Genomic DNA, 17,420 nt, shown 5'->3' with positions numbered 1-17,420 from the left:
TTACTATGTAAGAGGCTCCTAATATAGACAAACCGAGAATACGTCGAACTCTAGTATCCATCCACAGTGGCAAAAAAGCGAAAGTGGGCATTTTGGACAACAAATTTTTACCTAACGTGGCCACACTGAAAGGAAGGTTAACCTATGGTCAACCCGCGCCCCGCTGCGGGTCCTAGATTTCCACACCCGGCTGGGCGGGGGGAGTTTGAAATCCCCGCCCTCTAAAGCCAGAAAACAGACTCTTTCCGCATTCAGGAAATCGCATGCGAGGCCTATTCAAATACATGGAAGCACGCTCGCACCAATCGCACGCACCTCCCGCAAGTGATTGATGCGAAAAGAATTACAATGTATTTGAATAGGCTCTCGCATGCGATTTCCTGAACGCGGAAAGAGTCTGTTTCAGCCTTAACTCGGCTCCTGGGCCACGTAGCGATGCGTGAAGGCAGCGTTCGAAAGAGCGTCAAAAATAATGACGAAATTACTTCGGTCACTTTCTTGGTCAGGTCAAAGGTCAGGTTACCAGTGGTTATTGAAGGCCAAATTTCACCGATTTTCAGGTAGAGTGTCGACAATCTGCAACAAGCCAACGCACAACTCGGAAACTCTTAGAGCTAGAGCGCCCCGGAAAAGCGCATTTGATAGCCCTATTAACCCGGCAGTTGCTGGGGTATTTCGCCACCCACCATTTGCTGGGGGGGGGGGGGGCGTTAAACGCCCCCAGCAGATAACTCGAGAACCAATAGGCGCAGCGAAACGCACGAGGCGGCAAACGAAAGAGCGCGACGAGACGCTTCAGATGAGTAGTTAAAAGCTGAATTTTGAGGTCACAGGTCGGGTCAAGGTCAGGTCAAACACCTGAAATCGGGCTTTCAGTAGCATGGACTTCAGGACTTCGCAATGGGCGCCTCTCGTCATAAACTCTGTCAAAACGGTGCACAATCCATCATATAAGGCCTACAAGAGTGTCAACTCCATGTAGGGGTCAGTCAAGCATAGGTCAGGGTCAAGGTCAGGTCAACCGGGTAGGCACATATCCCCGAAAATCAAAACTGATATTCGCAACCTGTGACACATGTTTTATAGGTAATTTGGGGCGTAGAACACGATGGTGACATTCATTTTATCATATGTGTACGTGTTTGGCTCAAAAAGTTCAATTTAAGAAATGCGTGTATCATGGTCGTGAAGTAGTCACGAAAAATTGCCAAGATTCAGTTCAAGATTATGGAAAATGCGGAACGATAATCAATAATCGAAGATAGTCATTTGATTGATCACGGTATTGGCAGTCTAATGGCGTTTACGGCTTGTCTGTTTGTCTATTCTGTGATTTTATATGATTTTTTGAACATATGCCGTTTTTGGTCGAAAACTCAGAAATCATGACGTCACTAAAACCTCGATATCTCAAAAATTTTCCGACCGATTTTTTTGAAACTTTGTCACAATAAACTTCAATCAATTCCCTACAGGTACCCAAAATTTGGCGCGCCTGCGGCGCGCCGTTTTTATGCTATGACCCGGCGAAAAAAGTGGGGGCGTTTAACGCCCCCCCCAGCAACTCGCGGGTTAACGCTCTTTCTGGGCATTTCGCTCAGTTTAGACCTAATGTCAACGGGTTTGCCTGCAGGGGCAAAAACTGCTATAAGACGATTTTTTTCTTCGGAGTTTTTTTCTGCAATAGCCTTTGACTTCAACTTTGCACAAACTTACTTTTACCGGCATCGTGTTCCTCTCGTCAAGACCCATCGATGATCGAATGAACCATAATTTGACATCGAAAGGTCAACTTGAAAATCTGACCTCAGGTCAAGGACATGACCTGACCCGAAAGAGTCATGTTGCATATCAGTCGATCCGTATCGTCAAGCTGAACACATCTAAGGCGTTTTCATCGCTCTAGCATGCCTCTATCAAACGTTATTTGCGAAAAACTGTTAGATACCATTCGTGACCTGAGATGACCTCAGGGGCATAAACAGGGGTCACGGATGCCATTTCCATGCTCAGTGTGTCCTAGTTACTTGTAATTAAGTGTTTGGGAGTGGTTCGAATGACGTTCGCCCAAAAGAGGCGCCTTTAAACTTTTTCCCATTGACGGCCTACGAGGAGGTCGCAAAACTGATCTGACTTTTGGTCACCGATACCGAAATTCCGAGATATGCATTTTGGGCATACTGTTGCTCTTATCAATCGCTGAAAGTTTCAAAGCAATCGGTCTCTTGGTGGTGTAGCTATGGCAGACATTGAAACTTTTTATGAGGTGAGGCCACTTGAAATGATTTGGTGACCTGACCTTGAGTGATCTCGGTCTGAAACTTTCATAACATGTACATAAAAGATGTGTGATAAGGTGCGCCAAAAACAGTGGCGCTCCGCGACGCCGTTTTTTGAGATAGTTGCGAAAAATCACGGGGGGTGTTCTCCAGCAACCCTCCCCCACAGCATGGCGCAGGTTAACTGTCAACGATGGGCGTCTTAGGTTGGGAGCGTTGCCCGTCCATGTGTTGTGATTTGCGCGCGACTGATCAAACATATTCGAGCCATTCTCGGTTTGTCGAAATAAGAATATATGTATATACACAGCAGTTGGCTCGTAGTCAGATGGAGAATTGGGAGTCTCATTGCAAAAGCCTGCATGTCCTGGAACTCTGCACAGATGCCCAACAAAATTCGCGCCTCGTTTGAAGTTTATGATGGGGACGGGACAGTCCCGACAAAAGTATGCCTCCTGATGAAATAATAAACAAGGTGAGCACGAGCAAACCAGACTGGTAACGACTCACCCGTCAAGGACCTTTGCAAAAGGCGCCAGTACCAGAACGAACCGGCCGTCGGCTGTGATATTATGTCGCGCTATTATCACTGGACATTGCTGATGGTAGTTTTGGAGCATTGTTATCGAGTCGTGTCTCTCCAATCGTGTTTTTTCCTGTTTGTCTTCACTTTTAGATTCTGTGGTTAGGAAGGACATGGGCGTCAGCTCCTCTCAGCCAGCTACCACACCCCCAAACGTCAATCCGTGTTTCATCGTTCAGTGGTATTCGATCCCGGGTTACAGCTAACGGAAGCAGCGACACGACACCATCCAAGCTGACATTGTTACAGCTCGCCAATAAGGCACAGGTCATCACACAGATCACACCGACTCTGACAAACTCACAGTGCGCGTCAAACCGACTGACAGGCATCGCCAGTGGTTGCCATCGCGAGCGCTTATAAACTTGCTACGCTCCACACAGGCAAGCACAATGCACATTGCACGGCATACGCGGACAAAAGCGTGGAACAGTGCAACAAACACTTCTCTCAAATATTGCAATATCGGACTTGGGAAGACATTGAAAGAGCATGTCCACACGAATGTAAGCGCGGCTTCCTTCTTTCATAATGCAATGATCCTCAATGAAACTTGCACTACGACGCAAACTGTATACGGATCATTTTCACGTCCGTCCGTCCGTCCGTCCGTCCTTTCCTTTCCGTCTCGGTCTGTCAACTTGTTTGTCCTTACGCCTACCCATATTTCCGTTCCCGTCTCAGTCTGCTAGTTATCTCGTAAGTTCGCTCGTCCATCCGTCCTATCGTCTCCGGCATTGTCTGCCAGTTTGTCCGTAAGCCCGTCAGTCTTTCTAGATTTCTGTCCGTGCGTCAGTCTGTGTTGTTGTCCGCCTCGTTTGTCTCCTACGTCCTATAGCGCGTGGTTTGGTGAGGAGCGGTAGCCCGTTTCCCTGGACTGTCGCTCCCGGTCTTACCCTGGCCACATATTACAGACAGGATAGTCCCGGTATTGTCATATCACAGCCGCTCGCTCCCGCCCGTTCCGCTCCGCACAACTGGCGGTGAACGGCCCCGCTAGCATTAGGGGCATCCCGTCCAGCTTCTCCGGCACTGGAAGCGTCTCAGCCAGACATCTCTGGCACTGGGAGTACACTGAAGGACACCTCCGGCACTGTAGGTGTTTTCCGTACGGCACGATACGCACACGCGCACTTGTTCTTCCACCGTTCTTTCAACCACCACAAACCCAATGACTGGTTGGGTTCTCTATCTCCTACCGATCTATAATCTAAGGTCGACTGGTCTTCAGTTACATAAGGTTGCAGCTGGGTTGGCAGCTTCTATCCATTAGCATTGGTCACAGGACGGTGTGTGTATGTGTGTATGTTATTGTCTCATGAATGAGGTGGTGCGGATGCTGGTAACGAAACATCTCGGTGATTCATCTATCTGATAAGTCGGCTGGTCGATGGATTGCTAAGGGTTCATAACGCCTGGATTGCTAAGGGTTCATAAGTGCCGAAAGCGCTGATCATTATCAACAAAAAGGACGTGGAAAGCATCCTGGGTCAGTTCACGCTTTATCCATGCCACCTTCGTAGTGTAGATCAAGTACTTATTGTGACTCGGGCACCTAATCATACCGCGGTTGCTGTCTTATCGGCTATTCAGTTTATAAGGGGACCTGTTCCGTCCCCATTTCGGCCGACGATCGCGCCCTCCATCTCTGGTGTCCTCCGGCCGGTACCAATTTCCGACAGCACCTGTTCAGATGTCCTGCTGGAGCCCGTGCGCCGCGCTGCCGATGATGTAGCTGAGCACCGACACGTGTAGTTTGATTTTCTGCCACTGTGCGGCGCGCCGGTCGGCCGGCAGCCGGTCCAGGTCGTGCAGCAGATCCACCAGACCGGGGAACACCACGCCCGAGTAGCCGTCCGACGAACTCGGCGAGAAAATCACGTGACTGCCGACACAGAGAGAGAAGGAAGGACGATGGTGTCAGACAAGAACGCGAAACATTTTAACGGCAAACTTCAAGGTGAAAGTTACTGTCGTTAGGATCAGCAACACTAAAAATTGTTAACGCTAAAAGCCCAGCACACATGAAACACAAACGGAAGTTTGAAGCTATGGGGACATCTGACACTCACTTGTAGTCGGGCCGGTCGGGCAGGCCGCGGGGATCCAGGAAGGACCGTTCGACACCCATCAGAATATCATTGGCCTGCCGCACCGCCAGCGGGCTGCAACAGAGCAAAGGGCACCAGTGAGGGGCGTCGGAGACCGAACAGATAGTAGCTGACGGGGAGGTGCTGCGATAGCGTCACTCGGTCACCATGGCAACGGGCCAACGAGAAGCCCTGACAGCTTGGTGTCAGCTAGGATTATATATTCCCGACCGGGGCTGGGAAAATGCGTTTTATTCACCGAGGTTTTTGTGCGGAGGACCGAGTGCCGGTAGGCACGAGGTCCGTAGCAAAAAAACCGAGGTGAATAAAACTGCATTTTCACAGCCCAAGGTTGGGAAGAGATTTACCCACGGACGTATAAATCAGGGGGTGTCGAAGTCTAGTAGGAAAATCTGGCAAATTCCCTGCGTGACGTCACGTCGGGGATGACCGACGGCACCTTGCACTGAAAGATACGGCAGAACGGCTATTTTTGAAAAATGATTAAAAATACTTTTGTGCTGTTATGACGCATAAAACGCTTATCAGCATGTTCCTCATCATGTGATAAAGGCATATCCGTGGTCGAAAATAGCTGAGCCCCTCCCAATTTCTAACCACCGACCTCATAAGCAAAGGATGTAAGCGTAATCCTTAAGGGCGACTTTCCTATACATATCCGTACATATGCGTCCTTATGGAAATCGGTAGTGTGGCGATTGGCGACGCGCGCGACATCTGTGTGGCGACCAAATGGCGACTGTGGCGACACCTGGTGGCTGCTTTTCTGCTGTATGTAGGCATTGGGGTTTTGCCAGATGTGGTTCCTACTGCTACACCACTATGTTGACCCAATACTAGAAAAGTTATTTTGCTAGTAAAAGGCAAGCAAATTGAAAGTTGATTTATAAAATTGCTTATAAATGATTACGAGATAATAATAAAGAAATTTTGATTGAATAATTATTTAAATAATCAACCGTGAAACTATATTCTGGTAGGTTTAGTAGAAATAAGTCCGTGCAACCTTGTATTTAGGGCCTTGGTATAAATAAACTGGACCCGCAACCACCTCCATTCAGGTGAAGCCGACAAGGCGCCATTTTACGTTGCCAAAAAACCGTGTTCTGGAAGGTCATCGAGCCAATGCAATTAGAATTGCGTCCAAACGGATGATCGGATCGAGATGCTGGTGGTACCGTTCGACGGGTAATTCCTTGAGGCAGGTGATGATGGATGTCACATGTCACCCGGTGTCACATGGCGCGTGCCACGTGCCGACAAACTTACAAAGGGCAAAAACCTTTAAGCGACGCTTCAAATCAAACGAAGGGCGGCATAGGTGCCAAACTCACAGGTCACATGTCCCAGTGTTCGACCACTAACATATGGTATGCTCGGCATCAGGGGGTGCGGAATGCACGCGCTAGTGGCGAAAAACATGTTTTGAGGAGGCATCCTCCGATTCCGGAAAACCTTGACCTAGGAACACCAAATTTGGCACACTGACACTACTGGACACGCGACACTACTGGACATCAATTGCTGCACGTTTTAAGCCGATTGTATAGTCTGTGTAGCTATGACGGGCATTATAATTTTTCCTAAGGTAAGGCCGATTGGACGTAACCTGGTGACCTAACCTTGAGCGACCTAAGTCTGAAAGTTATGCAGCATTTGTGAAAAAGTTGTATGAAAAGGTGTGCCGAAAACGGCGGCGCTACACAACGCCGTTTTCCAGATATTTACATAAATCCACATAGGGTGTCCAAGCATCCCCACCGCCCGGCGCGGATAATTTTTTTGCACGTGCAGAGCGCACCTTTGGGGGCCACCAGGAGATGGATATGCTCAATAACTATGCTGGAATGCATTCTGGGTGGCCTGTGTAAATTTGGCACTTTGAGCTTGCCAGCGCTACCCGCCCTACCCGCATATGTGACACCTGGAGTGCAACATCAAAAGGTTTGCACGTGCACAGCACGTGCACCGTGTATCCCAGCACGCCTATTTGTACAGCACCTTAAAGCGCGTGTCCAGTAGTGTCAGCGTGCCAAATTTGGTGTTCCTAGGTCAAGGTTTTCCGGAATCGGAGGATGCCTCCTCAAAACATGTTTTTCGCCACTAGCGCGTGCATTCCGCACCCCCTGATGCCGAGCATACCATATGTTAGTGGTCGAACACTGGGACATGTGACCTGTGAGTTTGGCACCTGTGCCGCCCTTCGTTTGATTTGAAGCGTCGCTTAAAGGTTTTTGCCCTTTATAAGTTTGTCGGCACGTGGCACGCGCCATGTGACACCGGGTGACATGTGACATCCATCATCACCTGCCTCAAGGAATTATCCGTCGAACGGTACCACCAGCATCTCGATCCGATCATCCGTTTGGACGCAATTCTAATTGTATTGGCTCGATGACCTTCCAGAGCACGGTTTTTTGGCAACGTAAAATGGCGCCTTGTCGGCTTCACTATCTTCCATAGGAGGTCCATTGGGATTGTCAGTCCAGTTTATTTATACGTCCGTGGATTTACCACATGCCGTACCGGCGCAACAGTTAATATCATATTCATTTGATATTTTACACTTTAATCTTAATATTGTGTTAATATTATATTAATACTATGTTCATATTTATAGTCACCGTGATTATTTGTTTGTGTTTTTCATTATTAGGCTGCGTTGAGTATGAAAGATGAAATTCCTACTTCCCCCTTATTTTGGGTTTGAAAAAGCTGAAGATGAAGATGGTGAAACGCCAGAAGTTAGAATAAAGATATGGAGTCCAGCAGGAGTGAGGAAACCGTGAGGAAAACTAAAAATTGGGTGAAACGCTGAATCAAACGCGTCTTGGATCCAAGCTTGGATCCCAGCTGGAACAATATCAAATGTTTCATTGTGGCACGTTAAGATGCTTCACGCATTTAAATTGTTTTTTTTTTTGCGTGCATTATGTAGAAATAATGATTATTCCGATCCGACCATGTTCTGCAGCAATAAATACATTGGCATTGGAACGATAATCTTGTTTAGTTGAATTACGTTGACAGCAAAAGTATGTAAACACGCAGTCACTTACTTTTGCTGTTGCTGTTAGTGAACACACAATCCGTAAATAACTTCTTTGGAATTGGTTCTTCCGCTCAGAATATTCAGTAAAACTTTGTCTGGGAAAATCAAAAAGCCCTAGGGCCGAATCGTTTCCCAAATACCTTCAACATTAGCCGAGGCGGGCCGAAGCCATTTCCCAAATGCACGTGCTAATGTTAAAGGGATATCTCGGCATGTGGTAAAATGATACTAAAAAGCAAGATATCCTAAAGAGTTGTGAAAGCGACAGCCTTCTGTAAATCTGTAGTGACACGACGAAAAAGTCCTACGCTCACCTAGAATACAAACCCCTGTGTAACGTGCAACTCACTCGTCCAGATCCAGCTGTCGAAGAAAGTGCTCCTGGAAAGTAGTGGCCGCCTCAGCGAACTCCTCCACGGCCGCCCTGACGTAGTCTGCCGGCGGAGGAGGGCGCAGCGGTCGGTCAGAGCAGGAGGGGGAGGGGAAGACAACCACTCGGGAGGGCTGGAGGCTGCGGCCAATTGGGGGAAAACTGAAGGGTTTGTTGACACACATGATATCGTTTCAGTATATCAAAGAGAGTGTAGCTGATACAGTAGATGTTTACCATGGAAAATATCATTACGCCCAGAGTACAGTAAAAATGCCAAATCTAAAACAACAAGATATGGTGGCTGTGCTGTCTGCGGGCACTGGCCACTCCGCCACGAGCGGTCAGTTGGCCTACTCGCGCTCGCGCCCGGCGCCGGAGTAGGCGGCCGGGCAGTCGGTAGTGGTACTGACCGGGCTTGGTGCAAGCACGACGGAAATATAACAATGGGACTACGTTCTTTCACTACAATGCGAGGCCACAAAGGCATGAATATAACCACCAGTCAATTAGGTACCTACTTACATTTAAACGCCAAGAATATCTTTGCAGAGGCTACCTCTTCTCCCAGGTCCATGACACTTGGTAGCAGCCATTACAGCTGTAGCAAAAAATGACACACACGCAGGTAATTCGTTCAGTCGCCTCTCAACTCACCGAGTGTGACGCCATTCTGCCTCAGTCGCGGTCCGAAGCGGGCCTCCAGCACACTGAACGCCTCCTGCAGGAAGGTGCCATAGCGCACCACGCCGAACGGTAGCACCGGGTCGTCCGCCAGCCTGGTGGACACAGAGCGGTGAGGGAGCGGTCACGGAGGGAGGCGGGTACAGTGTAATGCAGAGAAACTAGTGGTGTAGGCCGGCTGATCACCGGCACGGTCGTACCATAACAAATAGCTTCTCATGCCGTATTGAGCAGCACTCAACTCCCCACCGAAATCGCACGTGGCTACACTCAGCTCCCAACCCCTTGTCCGTGAAGGTCTTCCCTTGGTCATTTTTCTCCTTTCTTCCTCCACTATCCGGCCCTTCCCCCCCCCCTCCTCACCGTCTGGCCATCTCTCCCCACATCTGGGCCACGGCCATGGTAAAGTGCAGCCCCTCCCTCCCCTCCTCTCCTTTCCTTCCTTCCTCCCTCCCTCCCGTCCTCACCGTCTGGCCATCTCTCCCCACATCTGGGCCACGGCCGTGGTAAAGTGCAGCCCCCGGTCCTGCAGCTCTGTCACCATGTAGTACGTCTCGTAGAGCGTGTGGTACAGCGGGTATGACGAGCCAGAGTCCGTCTGACGACAGAGGACAAGCGCTTTGTAGCGGTAGGCTCTTTATCACGTAAGATTACTTAAGCCGTCATTAGCGTTTGACCTAGCACTAAAAATGCTACATTCTCCGAAACGCATCCGAACTTCACTCAGATTCACCTAAATAATTGAACGTTAAATTGTAGAATAGGCATCCTCCATGACATTTCAGTTGCCAGTACCTAGGTAGGTCAAAACTCTCGAAAATCCAAAGCAAGAAATGTCTAACAAACACTGCACATAACCATCGCATACTCCCACTATAAGCTAATGAACTTTCAATATCAGTCGGCAATCACCTCGATAACTTCTATTCATTTAATGCAAGACATTTTGCTTGGTTAATAAAGAGCGTGCAAAGAGTGTGATGCAGAAAAACGTCGTCGGCTGTAAAACGTGGGAAGAATAATTACACCGGAGTTGAAAGCATGCTTTTGAAACCTGGGGGTGAACACTAAATCTGGAGCCAAAAATCATACGGTACGGTTAGGTGGGTGCGTGCGGTTTTCTTTGGCTTGGCGCTGATTTAGCTGATATAAATTTGGGGCACGGGAACACTTTCTTTACACTATGAAGCACATGCACAGCCCAGAAAAGTAACACCATGCCTGCGCGAATACCCAGATATCATGCCGACCAGCTGCAACTACTCATATAAAATACAGCACGCAAACTGACGCACACAGCGAGCCCCTTCACCTTCTGAAAGTACCGGTGGTCCGAACTGGGCACGCCCTCGACATGCAGGAACTGCTTATAGTCGCTGCCGCGGCCGGGTAGCGTGACCCTGCGGGGCGGGGTGGACAGTTAGTCAAGCGTGCGTCTCTAACGGCCGGTGTGTGAGCGGGGAGGGGGTGGCGGGGCGCGCGGGACCACTCACGTCGTAGGCCAGGTCGGCCGACGGCACGCCCTCGTTGTGGATGAAGCCCTTAAAGTCACTGCCATCTCCCGGCAGCTCCAGTCTTAGGAGGCCGTCAGGGTGGGCGTGGTTAATACGGCACGGGTGGGCGGCTCAACAGACAGCGCTCACAGGGACCTAACGCGATCCCGCCTACACAATGGCAGCTGGCAGATGTAAAACACATTGCTGTGTCTTATCAGTGAAATTGTGCTGCTAAATACACACAAAAAAAAGTTGCGGAAACGATACCGTCTACCAAAATTAACCTGATAACTTTCTTCATAATTGACGCGAGCCTCTTGACAAACTGTTCACAAGCTCCCACTTTGGCACATGAATAACATATTAGTTTACCAATCAACACCAGTTCACGAAAACCTAGCTTTGTGTTGGTGTGTTTCGGAGACAGGTACTAGGTAGTGATATTACACAAACCTACCCCCGTCAAAAACTACCCTCCCTAATATGGGACTCACTGAACCGCCTCTGAACCCTCCCTCCCCTCCAGTCTGTCCGACTCACCGGACCATATCTGAAATCTCCCTTCCCCTTCTCCCACTCACTGCGGCCGCCCGGTGGCGTTGTCCAGCCGGTGCAACAGCCACGTGTCATACACGGTGGTGCGGCCGGCGGCCACTTCCTCCGGGTCCGGGTTGGGCACCGTCCGGGCAGCGGCGAACAACAGGTCGTGTAGTAGTGGCACACCCAGCGCGCGCAGCGTGTCGTTACCTGACGAGGCAACCGCGGAGAACCGAGTTGGATGTAAGAAAAAAACTCTATTCCCCGGCAGGGTTACAATTTCGCGTTTTAAATACATGCTCCGGCACATGGAAATCAAGTTTTTGTTAATAATTAATTAAAATGTAGTGAATTCAAATCATCATCTATGGTGCTTGCAGCCGGTTGCTATAAAATCCTGAAAGTGAGAATTCCTACATTGATCCGAGTTGTCGGCCAAATCACCTATGATGTGTCAAGAGTATGCATTACTAAAACATAAATTGTCATCATCTGCACGCATTCAATGTCGTAATCCGTGTCGGCTCGGGTCACCCACCGTTGATGGTGAGGTCCACGTTCAGGTAGGCCACGGCGCGGGCGGCCAGCTGCTGCCGGCGGTGTTGGACCCACTCAGTGGAGCCGACCAGGCCGTACTCCTCGGCGCCCCAGCTACAGAACACGAGCGAGCGGCGCGGCCGCCAGCCTGCGTCACAGAGGGAGACACGTGAGCATCGGCCGCCAGCCTGCGTCACAGAGGGAGACACGTGAGCATCGGCCGCCAGCCTAGGACACAGAGGGAGACACGTGAGCAGCAGACACCAGACTGACACACATGGAGGGCCGGAGGGGGAGTGAGGGTGTGTCAGGAGCGGGTACCAGCCGTCAATCAGCGCCGGCAAAGTCAAGTCCAACAAGTGATACAGTGACAAGTGCTCAAAGGATAATTCTGTCTACTCTTCGACCTCAAATACGATTTGAAATTATCATTCAATAACGAGCATAACAGCCATATTTGTAAGTATTTTTACGACAATCACCATTCATCGCGACACATAAAGGGGTCCTTCATCACCCAGAACCGAGAACCATCTCTTCCTAGTTGCAACCGACTAAACATTTCCCCCATACAACGCTGCTGCCCGTGCCCTTCCACACCTACCAGTTTCCTTTCTCAGGTTAGCCAGTACCCGGGTGAGCTCCAGCATTGCGGCAGTGCCCGAGGACGGGTCGATGGCCCCCAGAATCCAGGCGTCCCGGTGGTTCCCCACCAGCACGTACCGGTCTGTGTGGGGAGCGATGAGAGGGTCAGACAGGAGGGCTGTATAACAGATGAGGGAGGAGCAGTCAGTGTCATTTGAGAGACGAAATTAGTTATGGCGAGTGACACGGTTCTGTGCTGAGATATAGATCTGCGAGCTAAGTATTACAACAAATCAAAGCAGAATATGTGAAATTTCTTGCAAAATAGCCACTAATCGTCGTCCAGCTTATCCGCTCCTCATATCAACAACACCGTACTGCCTGTACTGTATTGTCCTGAACTCAACTGTACCAAGTAGCACTAAGACCAATCAAACAACTTGTCATTTCAATAACCTCTTTCAATAAAAGTATTCACAGAGGCGTGATTCTACACCTCATCCCTCCCCATTACAGCCCGCCAGCGCAGCCTCCGCTCCCTCACCCCGCGCGCCCGTTGCGCCACCCGCTCACCCACCCGGCTCCTCGTATCCGCGCAGCGTGGCGATCACGTTGGTGGCGTTGGCCCTCTCTCCGTGTGTGTGGATGTCCATCAGAACGGTCCAGCCGGGCCGAGCCGGCCCCGGGCCCAGGCCGTAGGTCAGGTTCAGCCCGCCCCACCAGTCAGCGGGCGCCGCGGCAGTCGGCGGCATCAGCCTGGGAATGGTTATGACGGTTACTTTATGGGGAAGGCTGAGATCCTGAGGTTGGATCATGCAGCCAGAATGTAGCAAAATCATATAACGTCTATAAAAGTGTTCACACACTATATTGATACAGATGAAACAAGGACACTAAAAAGTAAAACGAGTGTGTATGACAGCATCATCACGGATCATTGATAAATGAGACCACATCTTTGCAAACATTAAACGGACTGTCCAGCCGCGGTATCAAGCAAACGAATGCATACGCCTGCCAGTCTCAGCGGCACTGACTTGAGGATCTGGTAGGCGTCGTCAGCGCTGATGGGCTGCACCGGAATCCTGGGCAGCTCGGCCTCGGCCTCCGACAGACGATAGGCGCTCTCTGCCGGCACAGGCGGACACACATCGGATCGGGAGGTAAAGACAGAGTCGAGATACGCGGAGGCGAGACAGCGCAGCAGGTAAAACATCGCTACAATCAGTCACGTAGTGGTGACGTAACACCTAACGTAAAGGCCGGCAAAGTGTCTCATGCATTGAGTTAAGTAGACCCTAAAAGCCATTCATCTTAACCCATTAAAACCACCAAGAGTTTCACATAGCTGCATTCTTGTCCAAGGCCCGGCTACCACATGTTCCATGGATGATCCTGTGCTCTCGAGCGCTCTAGTGCCCCTTCCCCCCTCCCCTCCCTCTGTTGCCACGGTGTTTGCCATCACGATATCCAACACACGCACTCACCCAGTGACGGGTAGATGGGCGTCAGCGGGTCTCCGGTGCCCCTGTACACGGTCCCCAGCTGGGCGCCCGCCGACGGCATGTACACGGTGTTGGGGTAGGCGGCGTCGGCAGACTGGCCGAGGGGCGCACCGTCCGCTGGGTCGCTGTACAACAGCAGCGCCGCGCAGCCGAACTGCTCACATAGGTACGCCTGAGGGGATGAGGGGGGGGGGGGGTCAATGGAGGGTAGGGGCTAAACAGCGCCGCGCAGCCGAGCTGCTCATATAGTTCATAGGTACGCCTGAGGGAGGGGGGGGGGGGGGCGGGATCACTAGGAGGTAGGATTGGGCAGTGCCGCGCAGCCGAACTGCTCACATAGGTACACCTGAGGGGACGAGGGGGGGGGGGAGCAATCAGTGGAGGGTAGGGGCTGAACAGCGCTGAATGAACGAAAGGAAAAAGTGCCTCTACATTTGCTCATATGGAGGCTAACAGTCACGATGCTTACCTTTTGCGTACTTTCAATGATTGTATTCAATATAAAGAAAATTCATGAGCCTTTTATTTCGCCTTTTATTTTATTTGCTATACATTTGCATCGGCCGGCGCCCTGATTGGGCTTTTGAAGTAGGCGTAGTAGGCGTACCTTATTCCCTCGGAATATTTTGCCGTATCTCGCGATGACAATGTGGTCCTTGAGTGATATGTTCTGCGACTGCAGATATAGGAAGTCCTCTTCGCGGCCATAGTTGACGTATATGACCTTTCCCTGAAAATAGATGATCAAAATTATATCACCACTGTCCGTCCATTAAAAAAGCGTTGAGCTATTGGGTGTCGGCATTTGTGAAAAAGAACGATGTAATGCGAACTGTGACATTCTACGGCATATACGCTTATATTTTGAATAAAAATAAAAATAAGTCGTCATAAATACATAAATAAATAAATGAATAAATAAACAAATAAATAAATAAATAAATAAATAAATACGTAATTAAAGAAATAAACAAACAAATAAGTACATACATAAACATTGCTAAGTGCGTGCAGGTCGTTGCATATGTGCCGTTACCCCAAACACAGTAGAAGTATTCTGACCACGCTACCCCACCACAAGAACACCACTCCGCCAGGCCGTGACTCACCCTCCATCACGCATGACACTAAGTTACCGTCCCCGGACCCGCCGGCGGTTACCTGCGCCTGTCCGGGCGCCGAGTAGGCATTGAAGTTTTGTAGTACGGACGGGTCGCGCTCCTCTGGCGAGTGTAGCGGCGGCTGGTGGGTCTGTGCGGTGAACACCGCCTGGCCTGTCTCGTCCACCACACGGACCTGGAGACGGGAGGCACCGTGTCAGTTGGGGGGCGACGGTCGCAGATAGTTACTCAACGAGGGCATTCACGCATACACAGACGCGACAAAAAGAACGCATCACGTACGCAAGCACGCAGTACTCTTTATTATCAACCTGAAAACAACTGGAATTTGGCGGAAATCTGGAAATTGGCGAAGGATTTTCAAGGTAAGGCGGTACATGAATTCCACTGCAGACTGCCGCAAGATCAAACTCAGGCTGCTCCAATACTTCCTATTGGCCTATGGTCAACACAAGGTGTCAGCGCACAACATTAATTGATGGTTGGTGGCGGTATGCCAGCTTGATGCAAAACAGGTGTGTAAATAGCTACCCCCTCCCCGTCAGGTCTAGATCAGAACGCGCAGTGCCGTTGCACTTCAGTCGCCACAACGAACACTTTTTGGCACATACTCCGACAGGTGTGCGGATTGGAAGCCCTGGTCCCCTCCCGCTCCCCCGCCAATGTCACCATGTCTACCACTGCCTCTCCCTCCTCACCAGGTTGGGGTTCTGACCGTCCGGGTAGGAGAGAAGCACGTCATACCGCAGCTCCTCCACCCGGTCCAGGCCCTGGGCGCGCCACGTGTCCGCCACGTACTGGGCCAGACGCTCGTTCTCGGGCAGCCCGGCCACGTGTGGTCGCCGCGTCAGCTCCCTGTGGTGGGTGATACCGGTAGGCGTCAGACACATGGGTGAACGGAAGGTGATATCGGCGACATGTTAAAGACACAAGCCTGATAAAAGTTGTACTCGGTCAGTCTAAAAGAACGTCACAAGCAAGCTGATAATGCCTGAGATATTGTTGAAAACTTATTTGATGTGCAATATTGCTATTCAAGTGATGATGGAGCAAAGGTACTCAAAATCACGATAATAATATATTGTTGAACATAATATCTATAGCATCGTATTAATCAAAAAGTCAATGTAGCAGGGTTCACAAGTGATTATTGTGACTATTCATTTTTTTCGGATATCATACGCAAGAACAGACATACAAATATGTACAATAACAATCATGCGTTGCTCAGCTGGTATAGTAAGATAATGCATCGAGCACAAAGCACACAAACATGCAATAACACTCGTAGGCATGCTTTTGGTCGCTCCCGCCGAGGCCTCGGGAGGGCCGGAAGGGCCTCCAAAGGAACACCTGTGGCGCTCGTTGGCAAGTCGTGGGTGGCATGCCCTTCACCTACCCTGGCGCGGCTGGCCATTCAGGCAGTGTGTGGTAGTTGGGTAAGGGCGTGTTAGTTTAGAATGCTGTACAAGAGAGGGGCTCAAGACGGTAAGGCACTGGTACCAAGGAGTTAGTACGTGGGACCGTGGGTACGATGGTGCACTCAAGTGTCCCGCGGTGCGCAGGAGCTGAGCACGTAGAGCTCCAAACAGACACACGGTCACCATCACAGCTCTTCACTATCCGCCATTGTGGACCCCGTTTAGCTTTCAAAATTGCTGTAAATTTGTGAATGAAACAACGAGCGCATACCTAAAACCCCTGCCTCATAATATTGTTGCATTGTTTTCCTCATCAATTTGACAGCAAAATCGGACTATCATAAGTCGCAACTCGCACTATCATCATCATAATCCTACGTGATCTTACGCTGCCCTTCTCGCGCATCTACAACCGACCACCATAATGAATAGTTGCATGCAAGCTGCAGATTCCTGCTGCTCCAACTGCAAAACAAACTTGCACACTCGTATATACACACGTAAATCCCGGACGTCCTTCAGACCAGGGCCAGCGGTCACTGCTGGCGCCCGGCCTAAATGTCACCTCACCGGGACTGCACACGGGCCCTTAGTATATCTCGACTGTAGCAAGCCCAGCCTTCAACAGCTCGCATCGTGCGTGAGTGTTAGCTGCTCCGTGTGACAAACATCATGTCTAGGATTAGAAATGTTTTAACTACTCCAATAAACAGATGACATGAATTATGAATGGGCGCCCAAAACTCCGCTCGGCGCGCTCCGAGTCTCTCGTACTCCCCCTTCCCTCTCCACCCCCCACCCCACCTGTCACTACGGACATAAACGCCGTCACCGTGGCGGCCAAACGCGTCACCAGCTCGGCGGGCGGTCGGCGCTTGTGTAAGCTGCTGTCGGGTCGGCTGTCGTCCGCCGCCACGCAACACAATCAACATACGGTCGCCGCGCCGCCGCCCCGGAGCCCGTGGTGCCGGTGGTGCCCGCAGGTGGTGCTGGTGAAGGTGGTGTGACAGTGTGTGTACGGGTGGTTTAGCCGGCGTATGCCGTCCGGCGGCGCCCCGCCGGGATGAGACCCAGCGGCGACCCCGCCTGACCCGCTCAGAGGACGTCGAAGAGCTCCCAGCGTCACAACGAATATCCGA

The 17,420-nt window shown here is 50.6% G+C and overlaps 1 protein-coding gene across 5 annotated transcripts in view; it reads right to left on the bottom strand.

Annotated features, from left to right (window-relative positions):
- Window positions 1–3,024: 3,024 nt before the first annotated feature.
- Window positions 3,025–17,420, bottom strand: part of LOC122388445 (N-acetylated-alpha-linked acidic dipeptidase 2-like) — a 28,055-nt gene continuing 13,659 nt past the window's right edge. For 3 of the 5 annotated variants that reach the window (XM_043379522.1, XM_043379525.1, XM_043379523.1), the window contains 15 exons: window positions 15,559–15,715; window positions 14,901–15,035; window positions 14,347–14,469; window positions 13,722–13,911; window positions 13,272–13,362; window positions 12,812–12,990; window positions 12,254–12,376; window positions 11,651–11,797; window positions 11,157–11,322; window positions 10,392–10,479; window positions 9,547–9,677; window positions 9,053–9,174; window positions 8,375–8,459; window positions 4,935–5,027; window positions 3,025–4,747 (listed from right to left, as the gene is read on the bottom strand). In XM_043379522.1, the coding sequence (XP_043235457.1) occupies window positions 4,552–4,747; window positions 4,935–5,027; window positions 8,375–8,459; window positions 9,053–9,174; window positions 9,547–9,677; window positions 10,392–10,479; window positions 11,157–11,322; window positions 11,651–11,797; window positions 12,254–12,376; window positions 12,812–12,990; window positions 13,272–13,362; window positions 13,722–13,911; window positions 14,347–14,469; window positions 14,901–15,035; window positions 15,559–15,715 (2,026 nt within the window). In that variant the 3' untranslated portion in view covers window positions 3,025–4,551. Of the gene's footprint in view, window positions 4,748–4,934; window positions 5,028–8,374; window positions 8,460–9,052; window positions 9,175–9,546; window positions 9,678–10,391; window positions 10,480–10,572; window positions 10,655–11,156; window positions 11,323–11,650; window positions 11,798–12,253; window positions 12,377–12,811; window positions 12,991–13,271; window positions 13,363–13,721; window positions 13,912–14,346; window positions 14,470–14,900; window positions 15,036–15,558; window positions 15,716–17,420 lie in introns of all 5 variants that reach the window. The other 2 variants (XM_043379524.1, XM_043379526.1) reach the window with 1 other exon arrangement.

This window comes from Amphibalanus amphitrite, unplaced genomic scaffold (assembly GCF_019059575.1).
Source record: "Amphibalanus amphitrite isolate SeventyFive unplaced genomic scaffold, NRLGWU_Aamphi_draft 000323F_arrow, whole genome shotgun sequence".
Taxonomy (NCBI): domain Eukaryota; kingdom Metazoa; phylum Arthropoda; class Thecostraca; order Balanomorpha; family Balanidae; genus Amphibalanus; species Amphibalanus amphitrite.
Note: the sequence above shows the minus strand (reverse complement) of the source record. Positions and strands in the feature narration are given on the sequence as shown.